At 39.2% G+C, this 20,870-nt stretch overlaps 1 protein-coding gene across 5 annotated transcripts in view; it reads right to left on the bottom strand.

Annotated features, from left to right (window-relative positions):
• DBT (dihydrolipoamide branched chain transacylase E2) overlaps window positions 1–20,870 on the bottom strand; it is a 48,747-nt gene that overhangs the window by 9,198 nt on the left and 18,679 nt on the right. For 3 of the 5 annotated variants that reach the window (XM_051857453.2, XM_070077988.1, XM_070077989.1), the window contains 3 exons: window positions 7,478–7,599; window positions 4,702–4,918; window positions 3,557–3,723 (listed from right to left, as the gene is read on the bottom strand). In XM_051857453.2, the coding sequence (XP_051713413.1) occupies window positions 3,557–3,723; window positions 4,702–4,918; window positions 7,478–7,489 (396 nt within the window). In that variant the 5' untranslated portion in view covers window positions 7,490–7,599. Of the gene's footprint in view, window positions 1–3,556; window positions 3,724–4,701; window positions 4,919–7,477; window positions 7,600–18,555; window positions 18,738–20,870 lie in introns of all 5 variants that reach the window. The other 2 variants (XM_002715835.5, XM_070077987.1) reach the window with 1 other exon arrangement.

Here is a 20,870-nt window from a genome sequence, read left to right as displayed (position 1 = left end):
GACAGGCAGAGTGGACAGTGAGAGAGAGAGACAGAGAGAAAGGTCTTCCTTTGCCGTTGGTTCACCCTCCAATGGCCGCCGCGGCCGGCGCGCTGCGGCCGGCACACTGCGCTGATCCGATGGCAGGAGCCAGGAGCCAGGTGCTTCTCCTGGTCTCCCATGGGGTGCAGGGCCCAAGTACTTGGGCCATCCTCCACTGCACTCCCTGGCCACAGCAGAGAGCTGGCCTGGAAGAGGAGCAACCAGGACAGAATCCGGCACCCCGACCATGACTAGAACCCGGTGTGCCGGCGCCGCAAGGCGGAGGATTAGCCTAGTGAGCCGCGGCGCCGGCCATGACTTCAAAGTTTTACCAAGATTTGATTTGATAACTATAATGTTAATCTTCTTTGGTTAGACATCTATAACTAAGTTTAATCTATAAACACATAAAAACAGAGTTTTGAAGAAAATCCAAATTTTGTAAAAGAAAATATAATAGAGAGCTATTAATTAGGTCATTTTCCTCCTGTACAATACTCTGTAGTATTTTACAAATGTTCTGAAATATATATAAATGTCATTTCAAAACAAAGTATACTACATTTTATTTTCAAAATGAAGATCAGATATTTCAATAAATATCTGACAATAAAAACAGTATTAAAAGAAATTCAATATATTAATGGTACATCCATGCATCAAAATAGACTTGCTGTCACCAGGAGCCAGTAAGAGGAAGCCAGTCAGAAGCAAAGGGGATGGGCTGCTGTGGCGCAGTAGGTTAACGCCCTGGCCTGAAGTGCTGGCATCCCATATGGGTGCTGGTTCGAGACCCAGCTGCTTCATTTCCGATCCAGCTCTCTGCTGTGGCCTGGGAAAGCAGTAGAGGATGGCCCAAGTCCTTGGCCCCTGCACCTGCATGGGAGATCTGGAGGAAGCTCCTGGCTCCTGGCTTCAGATTGGCACAGCTCCAGCAGGTGCAGCCAATTGGGGAGTGAACTAGTGGATGGAAGACCTCTCTCTCTCTCTGCCTTTCCTCTCTCTCTGTGTAACTCTGACTTTCAAGTAAATAAATAAATCTTTAAAAAAGAAAAAAAAAAGGTCTGGAGCTGTCTTGCTCTTCAAGGTTACCTTTTCTAGGGTCTCCATCTCATTCTCTTCCTAATGCCAGGGGCCTCACTCCAACAATACTTCCTGCTCTTTTTTTTTTTTTTTTTTTAAACTTCTTTTGCTGGGGTGGGAGGTGGAGGGGGACACACTTGGCACAGTGGTTAAACTTCCACTTGGGATGTCCACATCCCGTACTTAGGTGCCTGGGTTGAGTCCTGGCTACTCCATTTCCAATCCAGCTTCTTATTAATGAACAACCTGGGAGACAGCAGGTGATGGCTCAAGTATTTGAGTCCCTACCATCCACATAGGAGACTTGATTGACTTCAGGGTCTCCCATGTGGAGTGGCCCACTCCCACTGTTGCAGGCATTTGGGGGAATATACAAGTAGATGGGCGATCTCCTTCTCCCTCTGCCTTTTCCTGGGATTTTCTCTTCCTCAATTCATATTCATTTCCTAACAGACTGCAATCAAGCAACTACTAAAACAATATCTTATTCAATCAGTTCTGGTTGAGGCCACCCATGACCTGGTAATTACTAATATCCTGTCCCTATCCTTCATCCTATTCAACCTTTGTGATGATTGTGATCATTATCTACTTCCCTCCAAAAACTTGTTTCTTGTCTGTGGGTGTGAGATCCTAAATCAATAATGGCAAACTCTCATGCTTCCCTGTTTCCTTGCACTTTGGCAGTGTTCTCAGGCTAGTTTTAAGCCTCGTCATGTGACCTGCTTTGGTCAACAAAACAAGATGCAACTTGGGCATTTCTGCTTCTTTTTTCATCCCCGCCAGTACTATGAGACCATGTATAGGTGAGCATGCTGGGAAATGACAGAGACATATGGGAGAGATATGAGTCACTTCTGTTGAAGTCATTCTACACTAGCTTGCCAAAATCTATTATCTGACCTCAAGCCTTTAAGACCTCTGCCAAGATCAACAGACTTGTGCTGTTCACCTGAGGAGCCATGAGAGATAATAAATGGCTACTGTTTAAAACCATTACATTTTAGGGTAGTTTAGAATAAGAAATAGATGCAGTTGGATTCTAAATGACTCCTTTCTAATTCTCCTATCATTACACCACTGCCGCCACTTACCCTCTTCAATATCTCTGCCAACTCAACCTCTACCTGGCCCTGTTCAACCCCTAGCCTTCTTCTCATTCATGCGCAATCTGGGTGATGTCATCTACTGGCTTCAACAGCCTTGCCTCTGCAGAGACTCTCCCTGGATATAACAGAATCTAGATCACTCTCCTTTCATTTACAGACATCTATGACATTTTACATTTATGTAAGATTCACTTGTTAGCTCATTGCCAAGAAAATGGAGGTAAAGGAGAATGGTTTCGGCCACATGAGGCCCAGTGTCCACTGCAGAGACAGCTGTGTAAACACTTGAAATACACTGAGATAAAGCACTTGAACACAAAAGAGCATTTAACTCCCCACAATGACAGCCACAGAGACTTCTGGAGAAGTCTGTGCCAAAACACAATCTGGTGTTTAAGATGTGTAGGTATTTGATCAAGAGATGAGGGGACAGTTACGGTGGAATTCTGCATTTTAGCAACCAGGCATAGCTAACATGACTAAAAGAGAGAGTGTAACCCTGAGAGACAGGAGACTGGAAAAGTAGGCAGCAGAGAATTATAGTATATGTTTGCCACACTAAGGTACCTGGAAACTATCCTAAAGGCAAAGAAGGGGATCTTTGAAAAGAGTTAGGGAATAATAGAATAATTTGATTTATGAAAGACCAGTGTTATTGCAGCTTAGAGCAAAAGCTGGGGTTTGGGGAACACACTGAAGTATGTACTTTTAAGTAAAATAGACCAGAGCCTTAAACTGACTCTTTTGTTTTGTGTCCTTGACAAGTTCCCTAACTTCTTTGAGCCCCAATTTCCTTAAATGGAAAGTGGGAAAAATAGTATTTATATTTTAGGATTACTTGAAGAATTAAGAGATAATGTACACAGCATGCTCAGTGTGGGGCTTGGTGCCTATTAGCTGCTTCATAAAAGGTTGTTAATGTGAGCTAGTCTTAAGCTGCTCAAGGTCAGCTGATGGTCTTATTCTCTTTTATATTGGTCCCAAAGCCTAACGCTAGACATGATTCCTAGGAGTCTCAATACAAACATATGGAATAAATGAAAATGAATACATATACAAAATCAAAACCAAGTCTTGCTTTAGTTTAAACCAGGAATTTGCTGGAGTGGACCTTTCATAATTAAAGGCTTTAATTAAATGGTAGGACAATCTCTACCTAGCTACAATGGAGAATTAGATAAAAATATGACACATAAATTTCAATATTAAAAATTCCCATGAAATTAAAAAAGCACATTTTCTAACTTTATAATGTGGTTCAAGCCCAGAGTTAACACACTGCATATCTGCAAAGCAAAACTTGTATGTCCTACTCAAGACTTGTTGAAATAAATGACTCTCACCTTTAAGAAGAAGGGCATAAAGGAAAGCTTAATTCCACGAGCCAAAGCAATGGGTTTCAATTCTTCTCGTAGCTTAACCAGTTCAGTAAGGTCAACCTCATCACAATAACCAAAGTGAGGTATCTTTAGAGCTGCAGACATAGTCTTGACCATTGCTTTTTGAAAGCCTGGAAAATATTCCATTGTTATTAATTTTAATTTTTAAATTCATTAATCTTTTTTATTATAAAAAATTCTTCACACTCTCAAACTCTTCCTTTTACTACCATCTTTATTATATTACATTGAAAATCACTATTTTCAAAGCTGAAGCATGACATCCAGTTTCAAGTGTCATAATATTTCATGTGACTGCTTTAAATGTACATAAAAATTTCAAAAGGATGCAAGCTATGGATTTACTAAACAACTTTCCTGCAAAACTAACTGTATGGGAATTAATCATCCTAGGAGTTTATATATAACAAATCAGAACTAATAATTTTGAAAGTTAATTAAAAATAATGCATGTTTAAAATACTGAGTGTTCAAACAAAACAATTATCAGGATACAAGTTGATATGCCATGAAACTTGGTAACTCTTCAGAAATTAGCAGTATATATAAATAGGAGTGTTTCCTGGATGAGCTATGTTATTTCACCATTAAAAAATTATTTGTTCAATGTGAACATTCCTTTCAGAAAGAACTGAAAACACCATACTCTAGGGGCCAGCGCTTTAGCACAGCGGTGCAAGGGTTAAAGCCCTGGCCTAAAGTGCTGGCATCCCATATGGGTACCGGTTCTAGTCCTGGCTGGTCCACTTCCAATCCAGCTCTCTGCTATGGCCTGGGAAAGCAGTAGAAGATGGCCCAAGTGCTTGGGCCCTTGCACCCACGTGAGAGATCGGAAGAAGCTCCTGGCTCCTGCCTTCAGATCAGCGCAGCTCCGGCCATTGCAGCCAATTGGGGAGTGAAACATCGGATGGAAGACCTCTCTATCTCTACCTCTCTCTGTAACTCTGTCTTTCAAATAAAGAAAATAAATCTTTATAATAAAAAAAGAAAGAAAATACCATACTATATATATTACCTGTTAAAGTACCTTCTGCCAAAATACTTGTGAATGTGCTACTGTTTTACATTACTGTTATTATTATTATTACCTTTTATGGGTTCTGTTTTGTCTTTGCCTATGAATACTGGAGGTTTTGATATTGGCATGGGAATAGTCTTGTCCTTTGGTTTTGGTGGAGGTGGCATAACTTCAGCTTTTGGTGAAGGAGGCAATATAGCTCCTGTTTGCTTTTCCAAGTAGTTGAGAATATCTTCTTTAAGTATTCTGCCATCTTTTCCTGAGCCAACAACTTCACTTAGCTTAATCTAAAAAAAGACACATTTCAATACTAACAATACAACCACTTAAAAATAAATAAATCTATCATTAAAGTTCCAAAATGGGATTTAGTTCACTGAAGGTAAAAATACATCTCTGTGCAAGGAAATAACATTTTCATGATCTTAACAGAGAAGTTATGTCTACCCTCAGTAGGGAATCAGTGGTTACTTTTGTACATACTGTTCATTTGTCCATAACTATGAGGAATCTACATTGTGGAATTCATCATTACTTATGAAAACCTCTTTTTGAACAAGCAGACATTTTAGAATCTCTAGTATAATTCTTGCTTGATCTTTCTTATTCTTGGAGATCACAGAAAAAGAAAACTGAGAATTTAAAGTAAAAAATGCTTTAGCAAGTTTAGACCAATGTTTCTGGCGTTGACTACCAGTTAAACATGCTAGTAGCTTAAATAATTATACAAAAGCTCTCTCAAATTATATTTTTCTTATGGTTGCTTTGAAAAGATCAGAACAAAACATTTAATTCTATTTAAATAAAACACCTAAGCTTGGATGGTATCTTCATACACAGTGCATTTTTAGTTCATTTCTTAGGTTAAGCCCCATTTTGTTTTAGTGCATCTCTAAGGAAGACTTTAAAAAAATATAGAACTTTTTCATGTCAAACATTAAACTTATAAAAAAGGAACTCAGAATTTAAACAAATGATCTTTAAATAATTATAAAATGCAAATGTCATTGGTTTCTAATTTTAAACAATTCACAATGTGCAAACTGTAAGAAACTTTTAAAAAGGTGCTTCATAACAATAAAAACACTATTTAATTTCTAGCATTTATACAAGTATTTTGGAGATTATACACATCTTTAGCAAGTGGGATGGGAAAGCCAAATCATGTATATCTTCTACAGGTGGTCTTTCCATATAATTAAGAAGAAAACTGGTAAATTGTTTTATAGCTTTCAAATCAATATATAAAATAATTTCATCTGGTGCCCTTAAGAACCTAGTGCTCCACATTATTATTTCTATTTTCTATTACATTTAATGGCCTTCATTTTGGACACATTTAATGATTGTATACAATTTCCTAACTGACTTTAGCTTTTCCCTAGTACTGAACATGTACATATATTCTAATTTTGGCTCTGGGAAAAAAAAGGAAGACTGTATCCTAGATTATTTTCTTGGCATAGTTCCCCAATGGCAGGATAACTGGCAGAAAGGGTGTGAATATTTTAACGATTCTATTACATATTTCCAACATGCTTACTTTTGGTTTTTCCCACTGTAACTTAACCAGTTCTCTCCCAAACAGACAAGGAAACGGTCTGTACTGTGGGATACAGTGCAAAGAACTCAGATATAGTTGTGTTCTTAGTCCCAGTTCAGCTACTTATTTGATTTTAAACATGTTAATCAGCTCCCTGCTCTTTCTCATCAGCAAAATGGGGACAACCTCAAGTACCCTGGAGCACTGTTACGCGGATCACAGGTAAAGTGTTTACAGCACCTGCTCAGAGACAATGGCTGCTGAGGAAGAATTTAAAGACTAAGAGCATTGGTTTCCGAGTGATACAGAATCACTGCTTAAATTCTGACTCCAATGCTGTGTTATTTGTGTGGCCTTAGGCTCCATGTCTTATAGTGGCTCCTTAACTTACAGAATAAAATGAAGGAATTTGTTAATAATTACCACAGTGCCAGGGAGCCAGCTCGCCTGGCATTCTACCCTGCAGTCAATGACTGGCAGAGACAATACCAAAGGCCATCTTCCTTAACTCAAACCAGTTCTGTGGTTCTCCCCATCTCCTATGGGTCAGCCAGAATCTCTGAGTATCAGATCCATGCCTGGTCCATTTTCCCTCTCTTTTCCAATCCTGCTTCCCTTTTTCTCTTTTTTTCACTTTTTTTTTTGACAGGCAGAGTGACAGTGAGAGAGACAGAGAGAAAGGTCTTCCTTTGCTGTTGGTTCACCCCCCAGTGGCCACTGCAGCCGGCGCACTGCGGCCGGCGCACCGCGCTGATCCAAAGCCAGGAGCCAGGTGCTTCCTCCTGGTTTCCCATGAGGGTTCAGGGCCCAAGGAATTGGGCCATCCTCCACTGCACTCCTGGGCCACAGCAGAGAGCTGGACTGGAAGAGGAGCACCGGGACAGAATCCGGTGCCCCAACCGGGACTAGAACCCGATGTGCCGGCGCCACAGGCGGAGGATTAGCCTATTGAGCCGCGGCGCCGGCCTCCCTTATTCTCTTTACAGGTTTTCAGTCCAATAAATCAATCACATGCATTCAAATTGCTGTCTCAAGCTGTGTGCTTCTAGGGTATTTTACCCCATCGATTGGTATTTACAGGTGCTCCATAAATGATGGTTCTTAACAATAAAACCTCACTATTCAAATGTTAAGTTCATAACTTCTTCTCATTTCTCCCAAGTAATTTTGTGCAACTAATCACTTTTCATTTACAGTCATTTTCCTGTTTCTTTAATCTCAACTTGAGTCATTTCATCATTTTTCCAGAGACTTAACTGTAGGTTTTCTACGTAATCTCAGACTTAACATTAAGAAAACTTACGTTGTTTTCCATTGCAAGACGGCGAACTGCAGGAGTAGCCAGTGTTTTTTGACCCTTTATTTCTTGGTGTGTGTGTTCATCATGAGACACAGCTGGAGTTTCAACAACATCTTCTTCTGAATCTGACAAAATGGTGAAATTTGATTTGTCAAAAATATTTTTAAAAATAAACAAAAAGCTTAGTGTCCTGTAATACCTAAATAATTTAAACTTAGTTTTTTTTGTTTATAGCCAAAATGATTAATAGTAGACTACTTTAGAAGGGAAAAATATACAACTATCCAAAAGGTAGAGACGGGGGTAGAGGTGTGGGCTAGTACATGACACTGTTGTAGTGTTAGTACCCAGCATATACTTTACTTCTGTCATGAAGCTACAAGTCAAATGATGAGGTTTTTTTGGTCATAATTCTTAAAACATGTATTTTGAGCATTTTTCTAATAAAATACTTATATTTACAAATAGCATGAACTAAGACTCAAATGTGAATTAAGTCATATAAAAAAAAATATAAAATCTCTATGACAGTCCAAACACTTCCCAAACTTGCTAAACCATTTGCTCTGCTTTGAATAAGACTTAAGGAATGCTATGGCTAACACTAATTTGTTTGTTTTATATTCTAACAGCAGAGTTCTAGTACAAGAAAAATTACCTCAGGCTACTAGTATCTATTAGTTTTTCAACACAGTCATATTATCACTGAGAAATATGTGTAGTTGCAATTTTTCTTTTATTTATTTATTTGAAAGGGAGGGAGGGAGAGAGAGAGAGAGATCGATTTCCCCCATCCACAGATTCACTCCCCCAAATACCTGCACCAGCCTGAACTGGGCCAGGAGCCAGCAACCCAATCTAGGTCTCACACATGGGTGACTGGAACCCAAGGACTTGTGCCATCACCTGCTGTCCCCTACAATGTGCATTTGTAGAAATCTGGACTCAGGAGCAACTCCAGGACTCAAACTCAAACACTCCATTATGGGATGTGGGCATCCCCAAATGGCATATGTACTGTGAATCAAATACCCATCTCCTATCATATATTTAAAACATTTTTTTTTGAGTACTTAAATGTAAACTTTGCTGTTAGGAGACCAATGACAAATAAGTGAATCTCTTTCTGAATTGGTAAATTAAAGACCTGCTTCTGAAAAGCAGCAGACAACTAGGTTTGCTTTGTCATTCAAGTTTAAGACAATAAACATCTTCTACCGCTGTAACTACTGAGAGACACTTACTCATTCTTCCTATACTAATCCATGAATTAGTCCAGTAAAGCTCTTAAAAATTTCTCTAAAAGTGAGAAAAAGGAAAAAACTGTATTGTGTGCCTATCATGTGTCAAAGATTGTGCTATACAGGCAATCTCAATTTACTCTTCACATCAACTGCATGTTATTATCCCCATTTTATAAACTTTTTAAAAATGAGGCTCAAGAGATAGATTGGCCCAGGAAAACACACCTAAAAAGTCTGAGTTGAAATTCACTTCTAGGACTCTGCTGTTCCCATTAATTCATGCATGATAGTAGAAAATTTTCTTTCTGGCCATAATAGCTGGAATACAACTCCTAGGGTTCAAGTCTATTAACTTTCAGAATCTCTGTAGATTCTATATGTCTTTCAAAATTATTGGGGAGATCAGCAAGAAAAGTTAGCAATAGGAATGAAAACTCAAAAGAAAATCAGTGTATTCAATTGTAGGATCCAAAATACTAATTTGGATAATATTCACTACAAAAAATGTAGAATACCCAAATATATTATATTCCAAAATTTATATAGTCCCAAAGATCATGTAATGCATTGCTGTCCACCTCTCTGAAAAACATTTTGTTATGTATTACCTATGCAGTACTACTCTTGAGAATAGGACATAAATGAGTGATAAAACAAATTTACTTGTGAGGAGTCATTCATGTATGATGGTACTTCAAAAAGTTCATGGAAAATGAAGTTAAAGTTTATTTTTGTGCAAAAACTTGAAATTCATGCATATGAGGAGTCTCCAAAAAGTGGTTAGTGCATAGTATGAAAAAAGTATGCTTGGATTTCAAAAGTATTCTTTGCATCAAAATAAGCTTATCTTTTAACTGCATTTTCCATGAACTTTTTGAAGTACACTCATTATTTGTAAGTCATGTACGTTGATGGAAGAAAGCTCTCCTGAGTAATAAAAAATAAATAATAAGCTTACTACATAGCACTTTATTTTCAAAATATTTTTTGTATATATTTTCTCCTTTAATGATCACAAAAATATTGTGAATGCAGGGCAGATTTTTCACAACTCTCCCCAGTTGATGTGATTTCAGTGGTTCTTGCACTACACTCTAAATCAGTATATGAGATTTGATCTTTGACAATTGGTTTTCAGTTAACGAATCAGAATACAGTTCTAAAAACTTTGTTTTTAAGAAAGAACAAAAAGGGCTGGGGCCGCGGCTCACTAGGCTAATCCTCTGCCTTGCGGCGCCGGCACACCGGGTTCTAGTCCCGGTCAGGGCGCTGGATTCTGTCCCGACTGCCCCTCTTCCAGGCCAGCTCTCTGCTGTGGCCCAGGAGTGCAGTGGAGGATGGCCCAAGTCCTTGGGCCCTGCACCCGCATGGGAGACCAGAAGTACCTGGCTCCTGGCTTTGGATCAGCGCGATGCGCCGGCTGCAGCAGCCATTGGAGGGTGAACCAATGGAAAAGGAAGACCTTTCTCTCTGTCTCTCACTGTCCACTCTGCCTGTCAAAAAACAAACAAAACAAAACAAAACCAAAAAACAACAAAACAAAACCTCTAGGAAGTAAGCGCTTTCAAAGCACTTTTTCTCTTGAAGCCAATCAATTTAGCATTGCCATAAATTCCTTATGTGAAGTCAATGTGCAAAAAACCACATTAGATTAGGCAACTAAATAAAGGATTGATTTGAATTAGAGAAAAGTCAATTATGAAATCCCAATTTTCTTTCTTTTTTTTTTTTTTTTTTTTGGACAGCAGAGTTAGAGAGAGACAGAGAGAAAGGTCTTCCTTCCGTTGGTTCACCCTCCACATGGCCGCTATAGCCGGCATGTTGTGCCGATCCGAAGCCAGGAGCCAGGTGCTTCCTCCTGGTCTTCCATGCGGGTGCAGGGCCCAAGGACCTGGGCCATCCTCCACTGTACTCCCGGGCTGCAGCAGAGAGCTGGACTGGAAGAGGAGCAACCGGAACAGAATCTGGTGCCCCAACCGGGACTAGAACCCAGGGTGCTGGTACCACAGGTAGAGGATTAGTCTAGTGAGCCACGGTGCCAGCCAAAATCCTAATTTTCTAACTATTTCTAAAAACTATATTAAGTAGCCCAATTAATTCACTTAACTTGAATAAATTCTTTTGGGGAATGTGTTTTAAAATATTAACATATTCTGATGTGTTTGGAAGTCCTTTCTTCATAACATAGATTTGAGTATAAACTCTAGTTCTTAGCTGATCATAAATTGAGAATTGATGGCACCCAAACTAATGAGATGTCATTGTATTTTTTCGCCTCATCATGGAAACAACTAATCCAATCAATCCAATTTACAACTAGCTGTACAGAATTTTAAGCAGCTACAATTCCCAGGCATTGAACCATGCAACTTATGTTATTTAAAGTAATTTAATTAAATGACATGCTACATGCTTGGAACTGTTTTCTGATAAAGAGCTTTTCTTTAGCTCTAAAATGCTCTGTATTAATCCTGGTAAACAGCACTATAAACTCAGTGTTTATAAACTCTAAATTGTGTTGTTACAGCAGAATTTTGTTTATGTGCAGTTCTAGAAATTTAGTCCCATTGTTCTAGATGCAGATTGGAACTGATACCTACTCTCTCTGGACTGAATTTTCAACATAATGAAGTGGTTAGGAGCATAGGCCTTATAATTAGGCAGAGCTAGGTCAAATTGTTGCTGCACCACTTAATAGCCATGTGACCATAGCAAGTTATTTAACTTCTCAGATTCTCAATGATGCATGCATCAAATAATCTATAAAATTAAATGAGATAGTGCATATAATATTAGTCATCAACAATAGAAGTTGATGTTAAGGGGTAAATGCAATTTAACAGCAGAATATTAGTTTTATCAAGTATCCTGTTAAAGCTTATGTCCCTCCCTTTCTTTTCTTAGTATTTCCCCATGGTGGTAATGCCTCTCAATTAGATGTGATAACTTTCCTGTATATCTATTGCTAGGACATCCTGGCAACTTGCACACAGCTTCAGGTCCAGAGCACCTAAAACCTTTGCTACACAGTCTCAGAATTAAAATCATGCACTTGCTTCACAGGAAAGGGATTTAGATTCTCAACCAGATACTATTTTCTCTTCTTTTTACAAGGATGCCTCAAAAAGTTCATGGAAAAGTGCATTACAAAAAAAAAAAACAAAAAAAAAACAAAAAACAAAAAACTATGCATGGATTAAAAAAAAAAAACTTTGTACTAAAATAAACTTATTTTCTAATGTCATTTTTCTGTGAACTTTTTGAAGCCCCTGTGTATATTCTTCCCTCAGGATCTATGGGTGATTCATTTCTAGACCTGTCTCAGATCTCAAAATCTAAGATAAAGTCCTGTAGATAAAATGATCCAGTATTTGCATATAGACTATGTATGTCCTCCCAGGATACTTTAAAGTATCTCTAGATTACTTATAATACCTAGTACAAAAAGAGGAAATCCAAAGGGCCAACAGACACATGAAAAAATGCTCAGGATCACTACACATCAAGGAAACGTAAATCAAAACCACAATGAGGCTTTACCTCACCACCATTAGAATGGCTTTCATACAGAAATCAACAAACAACAAATGCTGGCAAGGACATGGGGAAAAAGGTACACTAATCCACTGTTGGTGGGTAAGTAAACTGGTACAGCCACTATGGAAGACAGTATGGAGATACCTCAGAAATCTGAATATAGACCTACCATATGACCCAGTCATCCCACTCCTGGGAATTTACCCAAAGGAAATGAGATCAGCATATGAAAGAGTTATCTGTACCCCCATGTTTATTGCAGCTCAATTCACAATAGCTAAGAAATGCGATCAACCCAGATGTTCATCAACTGAAGACTGGATAAAGAAATTACAGTGTATGTATACCATGGAATATACTACATAGTGGTAAAATGAAATCTTGCTGTTTGCAACAAAATGGATGCAACTGGAAACCATTACACTTAGTGAAATAAGCCAGTCCTAAACAGATAAATATCATATGTACTCCCTGATCTGTGGTAACTAATACAGTACCTAAGAGGTAATCTATAGAAGTGAAACTGACACGTTGAGATGCAATGATTTTGAACAGCCCTTGTCGCAACTGTTGAGAAACAGTTTTTTATTTATACTATTTGTTGAACTCTTAGTGTAGGGTTAATCTTATGTGTATAAAGTTAATTGAAAATAGATCTTTGGAAAAAATAAGAATGGGAATAGGAGAGGGAGGAGGAGGAAGGGCGAGAGTGCTGGTGGAAGAGGGTAGGGTGGGAAGAATCACTATGTTCCTAAATTTGTATATATGAAATGCATGAAGTTTGTATACCTTAAATAAATGGTTTCGAGAAAAAAAATAATAAAATGAAAAAAGAAAAAAGAAAAAGTCTAGTAAACGCTTTTCAAGTAGGGGTTTGTCAAGTCAAAGCACTCTGAAATAGGCTTACAGGTGACAAATATAATTTCCCTCATCAAAATTATCATATACTCCAGTCTTGAAAAGCAAACTACAACCACAGTACAAAAGATAGTACTATAGAATATCATTAGCACTTGAAGACAAGATTTAATTTTCAACACTACTATTTTTTTTAAGATTTATTTTATTTATTTGAAAGACAGAAAGAGGTAGAGACACAGAAAAAGGTCTTCCATCCACTGGTTCACTCCCCATATGGCCACAACGGCTGGAGCTGTGCCAATCCGAAGCCTGGAGCCAGGAGCTTCTCCTGGGTCTCACACGTGGGTGCAGGGGTCCAAGGACTTGGGCCATCTTCAGTTCTAGTTCCGATTGCTCCACTTCTGATCCAGCTCTCAGCTATGGCCTGGGAAAGCAGTAGAAGATGGCACAGGAGATTGGGCCCCTGCACCACTGTGAGAGACCCAGATCAAGCTCCTGGCTCCTGGCTCTGGATCAGCCCGGCTCCAGCCATTGAGGCTATCTGGGGAGTGAACCAGCAGATGGAAGACCTCTCTTTCTCTCTCTCTCTCTCTGCCTCTGCCTCTCTATAACTCTGCCTTTCAAATAAGTAAATAAATCTTTAAAAAAAAAAAACTATAATCAGTAAACTGAATCTACTGTTCTAGAATTGTTTTTGATATGTAGGTTTCTGCTTCAGTTTATTCTAACAGTAAAAACTACATAAATTACAAAAAATGTAAATATTAAAGCAAAAAATGTACATATGCAAAATGAAACTCACATTCAATATAATTGTTCAGAATACATTCTGAATGACCAATGAAATGGAACAGCTAGCAGTTCTTTGAGAATATTATCAGATAATTTTTACCATAAACACAACTTAGCTAATTCCTTAAATTTTATTCTAAGAGCTTTACTGAGGTATAGCTGACAAATAGTAAACTATATATCTAAAATAAAATTTGATAAGCTTTGAAATATATATATATATATATATATACACCCATGACCATCAACACAATCAAGGCAATGGACATATCCAGCACTCTCAGAAGGGTCCTCGTATCCCCTGGAAATTCCTATTCCAGCAATTCCCAACCCTTTCTATCCAATCACGAGTCAACCAGTAATCAATCAGTTTTTGTCATTGTAGATCAGTTTGCATTTTCTAAAATATAATGTACATGAAATCATATGGTATGTTCTCTTTATCTGGTGTCTCATTGAGTTTACTTTCTTTGTGATTCATCCATGTTGTACAAATTAATCAGATTCATCAAAATAACTTTGGGGGTTTATTTTAGATAATTTAAGGTAGATGGATGATTTCGGGTCTGGGGCAGGAAACACATAAGGTAATCCCTGGAACATCTTCTTGTGCTATTAAAAGGAAACTTTAAAAATCAACAAGGTGTGGTAAAAGGACACAAAGGAACCATCCTGAAGGGGCTACCACTACCATAATTTGAGCATCAAAAAGAATAATCATTATAATAGATTAAACATGTGCAATCAATTGAAACCTGCACACACACACACACTCACACACACAGGGAAAGATGGTAAAATTAGTATCACTATTTGAAGTGGCTATTAAAGCAACCTCTTACTTTGAACATCAGTAAAGGAGAAGAATTAACATTTATTATCTTTGCTTTGGGAACTATATTTCAGAGTAACTAAAAGCTCCAACAGATTAAAGTTTCACTTTGCAGAATAATTCCAGCTAATAACGTTAAAAGTGAACAGAAGTCCAAATCATCATTCTGCAATGACAAAAGGAATTATTGATTTAGAAAGGATCATCAAATGACATCATAAGCCACATATATAGTGATGATTTAATACCAGGTTACCAAGGAAAACACGTAAGTGTATGATGGAGGGTAAGTGCTTAAACTTAGCTTCACTGTAGCAGGTCATCAAACATTCTATGTATCCAGATGTGAGGCAATATGAAGTACACAACATCACCCATGATGTTTCTAGCCAAAATGTTGAACTTGAATTCAATCTTTAGAACTTACTCCCACTTTACAGGAAATGTAAGGACCAGAGGATTTTTAGCTGCATTTTTAAATACAGTACCCAAAATACCCATCATTGAAAGAGAGTACTAGGACATCTGTTTATTAACAAAATGAGGCAAAGTTCTTACGTTCCAATTAAAAGAAAAAAAAAAAGTAGTAGAGAATGAGTTAGGTTAAAAGAGACAAGGGATGTAACAACCAGGTGCACGTATGGTCCTGCATTGGATCCTAGTTTGAAAAAAAACAATTTAAATTTCAAGGAAAAAAGAAGGGGGGCCGGGCCTGGAGTTGTGGTACAGTGCGTTGTTAGGCCATTGCCACCTGTGAAGCTAGTATCCTCTGTGAGTCTTGGTTTGAGTTCCAGTGCCCTACTTCCCATCTAGTTCCCTGCTAATGTGTCTGGGAAAACAGCAGATGGCCCAAGTACATGTGCCCATGCCATCCACATGGGAGACCAGGATGAAGCTCCTGGCTGCTGGCTTTGGCCTGGCCCAGTCTCAGCTGTTGTAGTCACCTGGTAAGTGAACCAGAAGATGGAAGATTCTCTGTCTCTCTGTCTCTGTCTCCCTTTCTCTCTGTAACTCTATCTTTTAAATACATCAAAAAATATTTTTTAAAAAATTCAAGGACATTTGGGGACAATTGTAGAAATTTAAATATGGCCTGGCAATCAGATAAAATGAAAACGTGCTGTTAAGAAAACATATAGGTTAGACTATAGCATGTATAATACTTATATATGTAAATATGTTCTAGGCAAATGTCTGGAATTACCCACTTACATGCTAAAAAGTGATGATTTCTGGTAATAAGAATATATGTTTGCTTTTAAGATTTATTTACTTATTTGAAAGGCAGAGTTACAGAGAGGCAGAGGCAGAGAGAGTGAGAAAGAGAGAAGTCTTCCATCCACTGGTTTACTCTCCAATTGACCGCAACAGCCTATCTGAAGCCAGAAGCCAGGAGCCTCATCCCGGTCTCCCATGTGGGTGCAGGGGCCCAAGGACTTGGGCCATGTTCTACTGCCTTCCCAGGCCATAGCAGAGATAGGAAGTGGAGCAGCCAGATCTTGAACCGGCGTTCATATGGGATACCAGTGCTTCAGGCCAGGGCATTAACCCACTGCGCCATAGCGCCAGCCCCTTTCCTCTGCTGCTTTTCACAGGCCATTAGCAGGGAGCTGGATCAGAAGTGAAGCTGCCAGGACATAAATTGGCACTGATATGGGATGCTGGTGTTGCAGGCGGCAGCTTTATCCACTACACCACAGCACCAGCCCTGATAAAGACATTTAAGTGATATAATTCAGAAGTCTAGAAGGAATTACTGCAGTACTAGTAATTCTGCAGTACTAGTATTACAATCACCCCTCTCTCTCTCTCTCTCTCTCTCTCTCTCTCTGCCTCTCCTTTCTCTGTGTAACTCTTTCACGTAAATAAATAAATCTTAAAAAAAAAAAAAAAAAGCAGCAGAGGATGACCCAAGTGCCTGGGTCCCTGCCACATTTAGGGGACCTGGAAGAAGCTCCTGGCTTCTGCCCAGCCCAATGCTAGCTGTTGTGGTCAAACAGGGAGTAAATCAGTGGATAAAAGATATCTCTCTCTAGGGCTGATGTTGCGGTATAGTGGGTAAAGCTACCACCTGCAGTGCCAGCATCCTGTATCAGTGCCAATTCATGTCCCAGCTGCTCCACTTCCAATCCAGCTCTGTGCTATAGCCTGGAAAAGTGGTGGAAGATGGCCCATGTGGGGGAACCTGTTCCCACGTGGGGGACCTGGAGGAGGCTCCTGGCTCCTGGTTTCAGATGGGCCCAGCTCTGGCCACTTCGGCCATTTGGGGAGTGAAACAGTAGATAGAAGACCTCTCTCTCTGTTTCTGCCTCTCTGTAACTCTATCTTTAAAATAAATAAATAAATATTCAAAAAAATTTCTTTCTGACTTTCAAAATAAATAAGTAAATCTTAAAAGTATAGAAAAGGAAAAGACCTCTTTATCTTGGCACTTCTCAGAATGCCAGTCTAGAATCCAGTCACAGAACTTCTTTCTCCTCCAATCCTGATATCAAAGCTGTTTCCTAGATGACTGAAGTGCTCTGAAGTGTCTGCTCACCATATTGATTTTCCTTTGCAACATTTCTGTAACAAATTCCCTTTGCAATAACATCTACTATCTGTAAATCCCATGGCTACAGCCGCTTTCTGAATGCTGTGCTCTTTCTTCCCTCTTGTTCGATTTCCCTTCTGACTCTTTTCTATGTCTCTTGAAGAAGTTTGGCTTTCATAATAATCACCAACAATTGCAGTATTTAAAAAAAAATCAGTGCTGAATTGAGGAACCCTATTAGGTTAGATTTAATCTTTGCATACTCTAATTTTTCTTTCTGAGAGATCAGTATTTAGGACCTGCTTCTGAATTTCTGAGAAGTTGTTTCTTTGAACACTAAGGTAGATTTTCCAATGGCTGGAATGAAGTCTTGCTCTACCTGCCTTTTTTTTTTTTTTTTTTTTTTTGATTTATTTGTTTATTTGAAAGGCAGAGTTACAAAGAGGCAGAGGCAGAGAGAGAGAGAGAGAGAGCGCCATCCGCCGGCTCATTCCCCAGATGGCCACAACGGCCAGAGCTGCGCTGATTGGAAGCCAGAAGCCAGGAACCAGGAGTTTCTTCCAGGTCTCCCACACGGGTGCAGGGGCCTGAGGACTTGGGCCATCTTCCACTGCTTTCCCAGGCCACAGCAGAAAGCTGGATTGGAAGTTGAGCAGCCGGGACTGGAACCAATGCCTATACGGGATGCCGGCACTGTAGGCCGTGAACTTATCTGTTACGCCACAGCACTGGCCCCAGCTCTACCTGTTTTTAACATGATAACTGAGGCTAGTGTTCTGGAATAGCCCAGGAAAGCCACCACCCGCGATGCTGGCATCCCTTATGGCCTCTGGTTCAAGTCCCAGCTGTTCTACTTCTGATTCAGCTCCCTGCTAATGGCCTGCGAAAGCAGCAGAGGATAGTCCAAGGGCTAGGGCCTCTGCCACCCACTTGGGAGACCTGGAAGAAGCTCTCGGCTCCTGGCTTTGGCCTAGCCCAACCCCAGTCATTGCAGCCATCTGGGGAGTGAACCAGAGGATGGAAGATCTCTCCCTCTCTCTCTCTCTGTCTCTCCCTTTCTCTGTAACTCTGACTTTCAAATAAATTAAAAAAAATAATTTAAAACCAAACATGATAATTGTCAAAGGATAACTATGCATCACACAGAACTTTTTATATTTTCCTAAACCCCCAACTCAAATCCTGTAAGATATTAAAAGTAAAAATAACTTTCAATTTGGAGTCAATGACAAATGGACAGAAGTAACCAATTTGGTAAAACACATGAACACATATACAGTACCTTTTAAAGCTTCTGTTTCTATGTCTACTAATGGCTTCCCCACATAGGCAATATCATCTAGATTATAATAGAGCTTTTTAATGACTCCATCATAACGACTAGTGATGGTAACAGAAGCTTTATCACTCTGGACTTCACAGATGCTATCAAACTGAGACACTGTATCTCCTTCTTTTACATACCTAAAAGAAAACATCAAGAGATACTTTTATTTACATTAACAATCATAAATACAGATCTCCCTAACAATGTGAATGCCATACTGAGTTAGATCAGTTTCTGTGCAGTTCAGTATTTACCTCCAAATAGTGCCCCAGTGGACATTTCTGAGAAGGCTATAATGGTTTCAGAGCCTCTTTGAGATACTTCCAAGAAATATTGAAAATTTAAAAGACGTTAGAATGTCTATAATCCAAAAATTTAGTTAAAACTTCAGTATTCTACCTGACCTATTCCTTGGGAAAAGAAGTTCTAAAAAAAACAAAAAACAAAAAACTTTTTTAAAGATTTATTTACTTGAAAGATAAAGCAGCAGAGAGGGAGAGACAGAAAATGGAGACAGATCTTTCATCCACTCGCCACTTCCCAAATGGCTGAAACCAGGTGCCTAGAACTTTATTTGGGTCTCCCACATGAGTGGCAGGAACAGGCACCTGGGCCATCTTCCACTGCTTTCCCCATCTCATTAGTGAGAAGCTAGATCAGAAGGGGAACAGCCAGCCCTTGAACTGATGCTCATATGGGATGCTGGCATCACAGGCGGTAGCTTAGCCTGCTTTACCACAGTGCTGGCCCCTAATTTCATGGATTTTAGTTATGAATTTTCTTAGTCTTTCTTTCTGGAATTATTTGAGCTGGTCTTCATATTCATTTATCAATCCCTTTAACCTCAATTATTTTAGGATGCTTTACAAGGCTTATCTAGTCAGTCTCAGCAGATAGAAGAGAGGAATGGGACCAAATCTGAAATATTGCATAGATTCTGATCCTAATGCCATTCTTGATGTCTCTGGCACATTTTTCACATTGCCTCAATTCTTCAAGTTGATTTTTCACTCATTCTTAATCTGTCTTCCTGTCCTTAACCAGTTCTCAATCCAAACTAACATATCATCTATGACATACAAACTAGGTTTAAAAGTACAAATAGGGGTGAGCATTCAGTCTAGCAGTTAAGATGCCAGTGTCCCATCAGAGTACCTAGGTTCAATACTTGGCTCTGACTTCTGACTCCAGATTCTTGCTAACACAGACCCTAAGAGGCAGCAGAGATGGCTCAAGTGATTAAGTCTCAGTCACCTTTGTAGATTGGGATGGAATTCCTGGTTCCTGGTTCCTTGTTCAGCTTCAGCCAGCCTTCGCTTTTGTGGACATGGGGAGTGAACCAGTGAATGGGAACTCACTCCGTCTCTTTCCCTCACTGTCTGCTTTTCAAATACATTCATATTTATATATGTGTATGTATACATATTATATACATGTATATATACACATAAATTTGTGAAAAGCACAATACAGTACTTTCATTTCCAGAAGGGCAGAATTAGGACTTACAAGAGTCTATTCCTCCATATAAGAACCATGTACAATGACAAAGGCTGTTAAAAGTCAACTTTTCCAGAACTCTGGAGATTAACAGGTTTATAATAAAGTATTTACTTAGGTAAAATGGCTGAATCTAATTAAGAACAGTGCTTTCTGGCATTTTAAAATGTGCTCAATGCTCATCCTTTGTTCCTTAACTCAGCGATAGCCTTAAAAATCAGCACCCTTGTAGCCAGGAGAACAGGAAGATCAAGATCGAGTTAGACAGAAAGCCACATCTTCAGAGAACTGTCACTATTTAACTTGTCTAGCAATTCCCTGGAAAAATTCCACTCACAGAGCTCTCCTTGCAGGAAAAAGCCTATTCTTGGACTGTTTGCTGAGAACAATTAGCAGCAATTGCTTAAAATCTCAGAAGCAGTGATAGAAACTGTGGCCAAACATTGGCCCAGAATCATAAAAGGAAGATCTGGGAAAGAGATGGCCACAGGGGGCTTTGTAAAGCTCTGACATATTATAAGGCATCTACAAGGCTATGCAAATGTGCATGGCTATGCACACACCAAGGAAACACACACAAGGTTTCTAAAACATCACTTCGGATTGACTCTGAGGCCCAGTACAGGCCAGAAGTAAAGGCAAAGGCAGAGTTATAAACTGCTAAAGCAATGAAGGAATGTTCAGCATGCATAAAAAACCTCCCTGGCAAAGGGTTGAAGACCTACTGGTACAAGACACTTTAGGAACTCTCTGTCCAAATTGTCTTAGTT

Source organism: Oryctolagus cuniculus, chromosome 7, assembly GCF_964237555.1.
Source record: "Oryctolagus cuniculus chromosome 7, mOryCun1.1, whole genome shotgun sequence".
Taxonomy (NCBI): Eukaryota; Metazoa; Chordata; class Mammalia; order Lagomorpha; family Leporidae; genus Oryctolagus; species Oryctolagus cuniculus.
Note: the sequence above shows the minus strand (reverse complement) of the source record. Positions and strands in the feature narration are given on the sequence as shown.